General features: G+C 37.7%; 1 protein-coding gene across 1 annotated transcript; it reads right to left on the reverse strand.

The window, feature by feature from the left end:
• Positions 1-1,123: 1,123 nt before the first annotated feature.
• Positions 1,124-1,702, reverse strand: LOC25488857 (uncharacterized). Its single transcript, XM_013604012.1, has one exon. The coding sequence runs from the start codon at positions 1,700-1,702 to the stop codon at positions 1,124-1,126; it is 579 nt and encodes a 192-aa protein (XP_013459466.1).
• Positions 1,703-12,429: the final 10,727 nt, after the last annotated feature.

The following is a 12,429-nucleotide window of genomic DNA, read 5'->3' on the forward strand; positions in this document are numbered from 1 at the left end:
TTTCTTTGTGATGATGATTTCTTGACAATTGTTTATTGCTTGATGATGAATATGTAGAGATGATTAAGTATTTGATACTGATTGATGTATGGATGTATTGTTCGATAGTGCTATATGTGGAACTTGTCATAAATACTTCTTCCATACTTTTTGTTCACAAATTGCAAATATTTTCTCCGTGTGTTTATATATTTATCATTGACAAATGTTTGTCAAGTATTTTCTTAACATTTATCGATGACAAATATCTGTCCTGTATTTTTTTATGTATCAATGATTAATAGTTGTCATATTTATTTACTTTTATTAGTAACAATTTTTTTTTTAAAACAGCTCTTTTATTAAATAAACCACTTTATTTTTTTGGAAAAAAATAAACCACCATTATAAAAAAGGAAAAAATGGCCTAAAGGAAACAAAGATGTTGATATCGCAGAAAAGGCAGCCAAAAACCTGTCAAACCCACCCTAACATTATGCATTCCGGGGGCGAAAAAACCAAAAACAGAAAGCTAACAACAACCCAAGAAGTCACCTAATTAGGCAATTTTTTTTAAAACATTAGTAAAAATACACTATGCACAAAATTATTATTTTTTGAATAAATCAAAATGGTATATATTAAAAGCGGCAATGTAAATTTCTTAGTACAAGATGTACTAGAGAACTCACCCCGAAAAAGAACTGTTTAACAAAGTAATTATGGTAAAAAGGTCAGTCGATACCCAAACAAAATAAAGGGTTCGACCACCATCTCTGAGAACCGTACACAAAATTGATGTTATTAGCTTTTAACCACCAAAACAAATGATATTTTGCTTTTTCTAATAGCTGTATAATCGGAGTTACTATGTTATTGAACAACCTGTTGTTACGTTCATTCCAAATCAACCAAACACAAATAAGCCATATTAGTTGTAAAAATGACCGACGAGCCTTCGAGTGACCTGTTAATATTTTGAGGGTGTGCTCCAGACACGCCAATCCATGACCTGATGTGTTGCCATAACGAACCAAAAACGTCGTAATGAAGAAACAGATGTGAGGTCGTTTCTTCCATGCCACAACCTAAGACACACGTGTTGACTGTAGCATCAAGAAGAACATGCTTTTGAAGGTTGTTTCTAGTTGGTAACTTGTCCTTCAACAAACGCCAGGCAACAATGGAAGCCTTCAACGGAACCTGTGGGTAAGTCCGTAGATGTTAATGTTTGATATGCGCCTCTCATCGTATAGCCTTTGTAAGGATCTGGATCCCATTGCCACCGGTCAGAAACATTAGACTGCACAACAATAGTGTCAAGTAAAGCCCTACACTCCCCTAACATGTCTTCCTCCCATGCCCACAACCGTCTCCTCCAACTCCACACCTCTCCCTCATCCTCCCAACCAAGCTTACACATGTCAGCAACCGTGCTAAGCTTATTTGTCGCGAGATCAAATAAGCGAGCAAATCTCATACACAAAGGAACATCTCCTAACCATCTATCAAACCAAAAAAATGTATTTGTTCCATCCCCTAATACCTTCGAGACCCTCCCTGCAAACCAGCCCACATCAACCTCTCCTACTCCATCCCTAATCTTCGCTATCTCCCTCCACCAAGGTGACACACTCCGGCCCCCAAACTCCAATCTCCCTGCCTCCTCACCATATCTCGCCGCCAATACTCTACACCAGAACCCCGCTCTATCCACGAACATTCTCCAACACCATTTTCCTAACAAAGCTAAATTAAATTCCTACCACTGCCTCACCCCATGTAAGTTCAGATTGTAACCTAAGAGGGGGGATGAATTAGGTTTCTAGGAATATTTGGTCAATTTATGCAAGTTTCGCGTTGTTGATAATTTTTCCGGTAAATAATGATGAAGTATGAATACGGAAAAATAAAAGAGTAAGGGAAGAAGAAAAGACAAAAGAGAATTATAGTGATTCCCCTCTAAATCTTAGGGTCAGTCCACTCCCTTCACACCCTGCGAAGGATTTCACTATGTTATAATCTTTGTTACAAGCAATCTCACCCCAAGACCCCCTAACAATATTTCTAACATAAACACAAGAAAGAAACCTTCTCTCTTGATTACAACACAAATACCAAACACTTTTGATGGACTTTGAATCTTCCCGAATCAATGAACCTTTTACAACAATCACATGATAGCACCCCTACTATCTTAAACAATAATTCTCACCAACAATGGCAAGAAACTTTACAACAAAATAGTTGAAGAATAACAAAGGTATGGCTGTATATCTTTGTCAATATCACTCTAACAAATGGACTTAGTGCTCATAAAACTTTTTAATAAATGTTAAAGTGTAGGCAAAATTTTCCAAACAATTTAAAAGAAAGTTTGAAAGTAAGTGATATTGAAAATGTCAATTGAGATAATGAAAGATGTTGTGTGTTAATTGCTTTGATTCTCAATTAAATTTATAGAGGTCAAAAATATGTTTATGAAGCAATACTATTTTTCAAAAAGTTTTACCAATGAATAAACACATATTTGAAATGGCACCTATTCATAAAAAGAATAGTGAAAACCATTTTGACCGTTGGCTAATAAATTACAACAATAAGCCGTTTGACACTTAATGAAATAATACTCGTTGCATTTAAATTAATTGGTATAGGCTCATGTTCTTACATGCTGTAACAAAGAATGCCATTTTGTGTAGGATTAATTTCTACAAAGTGAAAACTAATTATGCCATTTCAACATGTTTCCAACGGAAATATTTTTAAAATCATTATTAATTATGTAATTTCCAAAATCAATTCTTGGCTTTTCATGCAAAAATATTTTAATGTAAAATCACATTTAAATGATAATCATTGTGAGTGTGTGATTTATTTTCATGAGATTTTTAGGCATTGCTTCATATGGGTACTCAGAAAAAATGTTTGTAATTATTTTTTGAGCATTCTAAGTCATGAGTTAAGAATGATAAATCAAAGATAAGGACCATAATTACAAAAATATAACTATGAAGTCTAAGTCCCATTATCTTTCTTCTTCAACTTGAGCCTCCATAGTTTTTCTTTTTTTGTGATGTGAGTTTGTTATCAACTTATCATCAAAACCCAGCCAAGTCTAAGAAGGAAATCTTCTTCACACCCCAACCCTCCATACTCCTTTTGTAAACAAATAGAGCTCCAAGCAATCTAGGAAATTTTCCTGTTATCCTCACTCCCTCCCCAAAAAAAAATTAAAAAATAGATTAATAGATTCAATAAGAGAAATGATACCTGACGGAGCTATGAAGAAGGAAAGAGCATAGACAAGAAGCGAGGTCAGGACAGATTTGAGGAGAACTAATCGGCCCCCGAAAGATAAAAAGCGACTTTGCCACCCCGCCAATCTAGATTTAATATTAGACACCACAGGTTCCCAAAAAACTAATATGCGAGGGTCACCTCCAATTGACAAACTAAGATACAAGAACGGTATTTTCCCACTTTACTGTTTAAAATAAAAGCTGCCTCTATCAACCACGAGTCCCCAATATTAATACCAACCAATAAACTCTTATGGAAATTCACTTTAAGACCAGACATATTCTCAAACAAATTCAACACCGCCCTTAACACTCGGACATTGGCCCAACTCTTATCACCAAGAAGCAACATATCATCCGTGAATTGTAAATGAGACACCATGACCGAATTTGACAAACCGACTCCGTAGCCCGTATACAAATTATTTTCCACCACCGCTTGCATCATTACATCCAGGCGCTCTGCTGCTAATAAAAATAGGAAAGAAGAAAGTGGATCTCCTTAATGCAAACCCCTTTGTATAGGAAACTCATCCGTTGGACTTCCATTTACTAAGATAGATGCAGTTGCTGTATTGACACACTCTTTTATCCATTTCCTCCATAACACCGGAAACGTCATCTTTTGCATTACCGCGTCTAGATACCCCCAATCCAGCGAGTCATAAGCTTTTTCAAAATCAACTTTAAAAAGCATAAACTCTTTATTATTCTTTTTGGCCTCATCAAACACTTCGTTTTGCAATTAGGATGCCATCAAGAATCTGCCTATCTTTCACAAAAGTTGTCTGAGTCTCTAATACAATCCGAGCAATAATCACTCTCAACCTGTTAGCCAACACTTTGGACAATATTTTATACAAACACCCAACCAATGCAATGGGTCGAAAATCCTGAACTCTCTGAGGGCTATCAACTTTTGCTATAAGAGCTATAAAAGTAGTGTTTATACCTCTTGTCAATTTGCCGTTCCGGTGAAAATCTGATATGAAACGCATCACATCATCTTTAATCTATGCACAAAATTATTAAATATGAAAGTGAATGTAAATTAGTATGGTTAAAGTGGAATCATAGGATTTTCAAGCATAATAAGGCCGACCTTCTCCATTCCTTAACTAAGGTTAAAGTTCATAGGTATTGGAGGTTAAAAGCTTATTTTGTATTTTTGATTTTTTTATGTTGTTTTTTTATTTTTGAAGGAGAATTTTTTATGTTGTTGAAGAGACATATAAACCAAAATTTTTCATCGATTTACATTCATGTTTGTCGCCGCTGGTTTGTATTGGTTAATGTAGGTTTGTTGCCTTTTGTTCATTTAGACATGGGTTTTTTGTGTTTTGTTACTCTTTCATCCCTTTCAGTCAGAACTCATGCTTCAAAGAAACGTTTTTTAAATATATTATTTGATTTTGGAATTGATTAATGGTTAAGCATTATTCATATATTGATTTTGAAGGTGACAAAAATACAAGAAGGGAGGTTGAATTGTGTTTTATTTTTCTTCGTTTTCTCCTACTGAAATCACTGATCAGAAGCAGATAGAGTCCAGCTTCTGAAGTGATAATCAGAATCTAAATGCAACGGATAAAAACACACACACACAGAGAGAGAGAGAGAGAGAGAGAGAGAGAGAGAGAGAGAGAGAGAGAGAGAGAGAGAGAGAGAGAGAGAGAGAGAGAGAGAGAGAGAGAGAGAGAGAGGAGCAATTATACAGGTTCCTTCCACAAACCGGAAGTAGTTCTGTACCCCTTGCACTTCCAATGAGAGTTCACTAAAAATGTAATATTGATTACAACTGCTCACTGCTAAAACTAGCAAGAGACTTCAAACTACTCAACCACAACTGCAAGAGATTTTCTATGCTCAAGAACTAAATCAAGAGACTTCTTATGCTCAAGCAGAATGCCAGACTTCTATTCAAACTGTAACGCCCACTTTCGTTTAATCGTTTATTTAATTGAGTTTAGGCAATTATATTATAATTATATAATATATGCATGATTTTGATATGTTTTGATGATATGATTGATGACGTGATAAGTTATGAGTTTTGGAGGATTTGATTATGATATGAGATTTATGTTATTGATAAATAGAATAAAGATTTGAAAATAATATAAAATATTTAGTTGAGGGCTGTTTTGATATTTTAGATAGTTTTGGGGGAGAAATTGAGATAAGATAAGTAATTAGGAAGAGATATAAATAGAGAAGACCTAATTGTTAGAAAAAACTGATTGTACGTGAAAACTTTTGGAAAAGGGAGAAAAAGCTTGGAGAGGAGCAAGAGACCAAGAGGGCTGCGATTTTCTTCATAACCAGGTAAGGGTGGGACTAATAACTCAGTAGCATTAACCTCTGTAATTCTGATGATTAGTTGACAAAGTTAGGATTGATTTAGAGGAGTTTTGGAATTAGGTCAAAACCCTAAAATTTGAGAATAAACGGTAAAACTTGTTTAGATTGATGTAAGAATTGTCCTGTAACCTTAGAATATGTTTAGGATGAATTCTGGAATCAAAACCAAGCTTAGAACCATGTGAAACGTCGGATTTTTGTGATTTTAGGAAGCCTGGCCGTAGCGACATTCATCGCTCGCCACGGCGAGCTATGATCCTCGCCTCGCGAGTGATGAAGATTCATCGCTCGCCACGCGAGCCCCTTTCCTTCGCCTCGCGAGTTGTTTGGTGCAACTCGCCATGGCGAGCAACCCTTTCTCGCCTCGCGAGCTTAGGCAGAGTGCATGTCATATTTCGTGTTTCGATCTTTTAGTTGAATCTTGTATGCCTTTGAGTACCTGAACATACCTAGTATTGATTAGGAATGAATGTAGGATCAGAGGGAACCCATAACAAGCTTAGTTTGTGAGTTGAGTGGTGCTCGCCATGGCGAGTAAGTACTCTCGCCTCGCGAGTACAACCAGGATGAACTTGTTTATGTGTTTGTGCGATCTGTGTCGCACTTTTTGATCAAGAGTGAACCCCTAATTGGTAATGAAACCTTATGATAACGTTTAATGCAGTCTGTAAAGCTATTGGGTTAAGTTGATATTATTTGAGCATGATTAAGGTATTATGCAATATGTAAGATATAATTGAAATGATTATGATTCTAGCAAATTGTTGTTGATATATTGATATCTCCTTGCTGTTATGCGACTTGACTATGCTGCTGTTGTTATTTAACTGAGTATGCAATGTTTATATATGAATATAATGAAATGATGACGTTTTGCATCAAGTTATTGAATGCACATGATTACGATGATTATGATGTTTTGTTCATATGTGTCCATGCATAGCATATCATTGAGCTTAGTCCTCACCACGAAAATTAGGAGCTTTGTCCTCCGCACGTTTTATAGGAGCTTTGTCCTCCGCACGATTAAAGTATATTAATACTTATGATGACGATTGGTACCACATGCATATAAGGAGTCTAGGAGCATTGTCATGATTAAGATGCCTTGTTGATGATGATTGGATATGTGATTACGTGATAAGTGTTCATTGATTATGTTATGTTGTTGATAATGATTGGATATGTGATTACGTGATAACTGTTTAGCATTTATGCAAAGATAATAATGGAATGATTATGATGTTAATTTATGATTCGCAATTACATTGATTAATGTTATTTTATTATGAAATCTCACCCCTTCTGCTTGAAAATGTTGCCCTTCGTATGGGTAACTTGCAGGTGATCGTGCTTAGTGTGCAGTTGCCGTCGTGAGTGGCCTTGCCTTCACTGTGTCGTCTAGGTCGCTCTGATACGTAACGGGATGGGGTTTAATGCTATAACATGCTTCATTCTTTTACGTGAACTGCTTATGTTTTGATAAACTCTTTTGAGATACTTGTTGGGCCTGCGTGCCAAAATCGTTTTACGAATTATGATTATGATTTTCCGCTGCTATGTTAAAGATAATTTGTGAAGGTTAAATCATTATTTAACTGTTTTGGATTACGTTTCTATGTGATATCCCGTTTATGGTTTTTACTCTGATAATTGTTTAAGAAATTTGTATATTGGGAAAACGGGGTGTTACAATTGGTATCAGAGCAGGTCGATCCGTCCGGTCAATTAGAGAGTCGTGTCGAGTCTTAGTAATATTTATATTACTATCTTATGTTGTTGTTGCTACTTGTGTAGAATATCAGAAATGGCTGGAAGGAACGATGCTGCGTTAGCTGCTGCTCTACAAGCTGTTGCCCAAGCTGTGGGACAACAACCTAACGTGAATGCTGGTGCAAATGCTGAAGCTAGGATGTTGGAGACGTTCATGAAGAAGAACCCTCCGACTTTCAAAGGACGTTATGACCCTGATGGAGCCCAGACGTGGCTTAAGGAGATTGAGAGGATTTTCCGAGTTATGCAGTGCACTGAAGATCAGAAGGTGCGGTTTGGTACTCATCAGCTAGCCGAAGAAGCTGACGACTGGTGGGTTGCTCTTCTGCCTACCCTTGGGCAGGAGGGAGCTGTTGTGACTTGGGCTGTTTTCAGGAGAGAGTTCCTGAGAAGATACTTTCCGGAAGATGTTCTCGGGAAGAAAGAGATCGAATTCCTTGAGCTGAAGCAAGGAAATATGTCCGTGACAGAGTATGCTGCCAAGTTCGTGGAGCTGTCTAAGTTCTATCCGCACTATACTGCAGAGAATGCTGAGTTCTCGAGATGCATCAAGTTCGAGAACGGTTTGAGGCCCGACATTAAGAGGGCGATTGGATACCAACAGCTGAGAGTTTTTCAGGACTTGGTTAATAGCTGCAGGATCTACGAAGAGGATACGAAGGCTCACTACAAGGTAGTGAATGAGAGGAAGGGCAAGGGACAGCAGAGTCGTCCTAAGCCGTACAGTGCCCCCGCTGACAAGGGTAAACAGAAGATGGTCGACGTTAGGCGGCCTAAGAAGAAGTTTGTTAGACCAAGTGTTTCACCTTGGGGAGCGCCGGTTTTGCTAGTAAAGAAGAAAGATGGTAGTATGCGGTTGTGTATTGATTATCGACAGTTGAACAAGGTAACTATCAAGAATAGGTATCCACTTCCGAGAATTGATGATTTGATGGATCAGCTAGTGGGTGCACGAGTTTTCAGCAAGGTTGATTTGAGGTCAGGTTATCACCAGATTAAAGTAAAGGATGAAGATATGCAGAAGACGGCTTTCAGAACGCGTTATGGTCACTATGAATATAAAGTTATGCCTTTTGGAGTTACCAATGCACCTGGAGTGTTTATGGAGTATATGAATCGCATCTTCCATGCATTTTTGGATCGGTTCGTAGTTGTGTTTATCGACGATATTTTGATTTACTCCAAGACTGAAGAAGAACATGCCGAGCATCTGAAGATTGTTTTGCAAGTGTTGAAAGAGAAGAAACTTTATGCTAAATTGTCTAAGTGTGAATTCTGGTTGAAAGAAGTGAGTTTTCTAGGCCATGTTATTTCTGGTGATGGAATTGCAGTGGATCCGTCTAAAGTTGAAGCGGTATCACAGTGGGAGACTCCTAAGTCAGTTACTGAGATTAGAAGTTTCTTGGGTTTAGCTGGTTACTATAGAAGGTTTATTGAAGGGTTTTCTAAGTTAGCTCTTCCGCTAACGCAGTTGACTTGTAAAGGTAAAACTTTTGTGTGGGACGTTCATTGTGAGAAAAGTTTCGGTGAATTGAAGAAGCGTTTGACGACTGCTCCAGTGTTAATTTTGCCGAAGTCAGATGAACCTTTTGTGGTATATTGTGATGCGTCCAAGTTGGGTTTAGGAGGTGTACTTATGCAAGAAGGTAAAGTGGTAGCTTATGCTTCAAGACAGTTGAGAATTCATGAGAAGAATTATCCTACGCATGATCTCGAGTTGGCGGCTGTAGTCTTTGTATTGAAGATATGGAGACATTATTTGTATGGTTCGAGGTTTGAGGTGTTTAGTGATCACAAGAGTTTGAAGTATTTGTTCGATCAGAAGGAATTGAATATGAGACAGCGAAGATGACTTGAATTGTTGAAGGATTATGACTTTGGTTTGAATTATCATCCAGGTAAAGCTAATGTTGTTGCAGATGCCTTGAGTAGGAAGACATTGCATATGTCCGCCATGATGGTCAGAGAGTTCGAATTGCTTGAACAGTTTAGAGATATGAGTTTGGTTTGCGAATGGTCACCTCAGAGTGTGAAACTGGGTATGCTGAAGATTGATAGTGAATTTCTGAAAAGTATCAAGGAAGCACAGAAAGTTGATGTAAAGTTTGTGGACTTGTTGGTTGCTAGAGATCAGACTGAAAACAGTGATTTTAAAATCGATGATCAAGGTGTGTTGAGATTCCGAGGAAGAATTTGTATACCAGACAATGAAGAGATTAAGAAGATGATTCTTGAAGAGAGTCATAGAAGTAGCTTGAGTATTCATCCGGGAGCTACGAAGATGTATCATGATCTAAAGAAGATTTTCTGGTGGTCTGGTTTGAAACGAGATGTGGCACAGTTTGTGTATTCCTGTTTAGTTTGTCAGAAGTCGAAAGTTGAGCATCAGAAACCTGCTGGAATGATGGTACCTTTAGACGTGCCAGAATGGAAATGGGATAGTATATCGATGGATTTTGTGACGAGTTTGCCGAATACTCCGAGAGGGAGCGACGCAATTTGGGTTATTGTTGATAGGTTGACGAAGTCAGCTCATTTTCTACCGATTAATATTAGTTTCCCTGTTGCCCAGTTGGCAGAGATTTACATCAAAGAGATTGTGAAGTTGCATGGTGTTCCTTCGAGCATTGTATCAGATAGAGATCCAAGATTTACTTCTAGATTTTGGAAAAGTTTGCAAGAGGCCTTGGGTTCGAAATTGAGATTGAGTTCGGCGTATCATCCACAGACAGATGGTCAGTCGGATAGGACAATTCAGTCGCTAGAGGATTTGTTGAGAATTTGTGTTCTTGAGCAAGGAGGAACTTGGGATAGTCATCTTCCGTTGATCGAGTTCACTTATAATAATAGTTATCATTCTAGTATTGGAATGGCACCGTTCGAGGCTTTGTATGGTCGGAGATGCAGAACTCCGTTGTGTTGGTTTGAGTCCGGTGAAAGAGTGGTCTTAGGACCAGAGATTGTTCAGCAAACCACTGAGAAAGTTCAGATGATCCGAGAGAAGATGAAGGCGTCGCAGAGTCGACAAAAGAGTTATCATGATAAGCGTAGAAAAGATCTTGAATTTCAGGAAGGAGACCACGTGTTTTTGAGAGTCACTCCTATTAGAGACAACCTTACGGTAGAAACTTTACCGTTAAGGATTGATGATCGTAAAGTGAAGACGTTGAGGGGCAAAGAGATACCTCTCGTGAGAGTCGTTTGGTCGGGAGCGACTGGTGAAAGCTTGACGTGGGAGCTTGAGAGTAAGATGCTGGAGTCGTATCCAGAGTTGTTTACTTGAGGTAAATTTTCGAGGACGAAAATCTTTTAAGTGGGGGAGAGTTGTAACGCCCACTTTCGTTTAATCGTTTATTTAATTGAGTTTAGGCAATTATATTATAATTATATAATATATGCATGATTTTGATATGTTTTGATGATATGATTGATGACGTGATAAGTTATGAGTTTTGGAGGATTTGATTATGATATGAGATTTATGTTATTGATAAATAGAATAAAGATTTGAAAATAATATAAAATATTTAGTTGAGGGCTGTTTTGATATTTTAGATAGTTTTGGGGGAGAAATTGAGATAAGATAAGTAATTAGGAAGAGATATAAATAGAGAAGACCTAATTGTTAGAAAAAACTGATTGTACGTGAAAACTTTTGGAAAAGGGAGAAAAAGCTTGGAGAGGAGCAAGAGACCAAGAGGGCTGCGATTTTCTTCATAACCAGGTAAGGGTGGGACTAATAACTCAGTAGCATTAACCTCTGTAATTCTGATGATTAGTTGACAAAGTTAGGATTGATTTAGAGGAGTTTTGGAATTAGGTCAAAACCCTAAAATTTGAGAATAAACGGTAAAACTTGTTTAGATTGATGTAAGAATTGTCCTGTAACCTTAGAATATGTTTAGGATGAATTCTGGAATCAAAACCAAGCTTAGAACCATGTGAAACGTCGGATTTTTGTGATTTTAGGAAGCCTGGCCGTAGCGACATTCATCGCTCGCCACGGCGAGCTATGATCCTCGCCTCGCGAGTGATGAAGATTCATCGCTCGCCACGCGAGCCCCTTTCCTTCGCCTCGCGAGTTGTTTGGTGCAACTCGCCATGGCGAGCAACCCTTTCTCGCCTCGCGAGCTTAGGCAGAGTGCATGTCATATTTCGTGTTTCGACCTTTTTAGTTGAATCTTGTATGCCTTTGAGTACCTGAACATACCTAGTATTGATTAGGAATGAATGTAGGATCAGAGGGAACCCAGAACAAGCTTAGTTTGTGAGTTGAGTGGTGCTCGCCATGGCGAGTAAGTACTCTCGCCTCGCGAGTACAACCAGGATGAACTTGTTTATGTGTTTGTGCGATCTGTGTCGCACTTTTTGATCAAGAGTGAACCCCTAATTGGTAATGAAACCTTATGATAACGTTTAATGCAGTCTGTAAAGCTATTGGGTTAAGTTGATATTATTTGAGCATGATTAAGGTATTATGCAATATGTAAGATATAATTGAAATGATTATGATTCTAGCAAATTGTTGTTGATATATTGATATCTCCTTGCTGTTATGCGACTTGACTATGCTGCTGTTGTTATTTAACTGAGTATGCAATGTTTATATATGAATATAATGAAATGATGACGTTTTGCATCAAGTTATTGAATGCACATGATTACGATGATTATGATGTTTTGTTCATATGTGTCCATGCATAGCATATCATTGAGCTTAGTCCTCACCACGAAAATTAGGAGCTTTGTCCTCCGCACGTTTTATAGGAGCTTTGTCCTCCGCACGATTAAAGTATATTAATACTTATGATGACGATTGGTACCACATGCATATAAGGAGTCTAGGAGCATTGTCATGATTAAGATGCCTTGTTGATGATGATTGGATATGTGATTACGTGATAAGTGTTCATTGATTATGTTATGTTGTTGATAATGATTGGATATGTGATTACGTGATAACTGTTTAGCATTTATGCAAAGATAATAATGGAATGATTATGATGTTAATTTA

This window comes from Medicago truncatula, chromosome 3 (assembly GCF_003473485.1).
Source record: "Medicago truncatula cultivar Jemalong A17 chromosome 3, MtrunA17r5.0-ANR, whole genome shotgun sequence".
Taxonomy (NCBI): Eukaryota; Viridiplantae; Streptophyta; class Magnoliopsida; order Fabales; family Fabaceae; genus Medicago; species Medicago truncatula.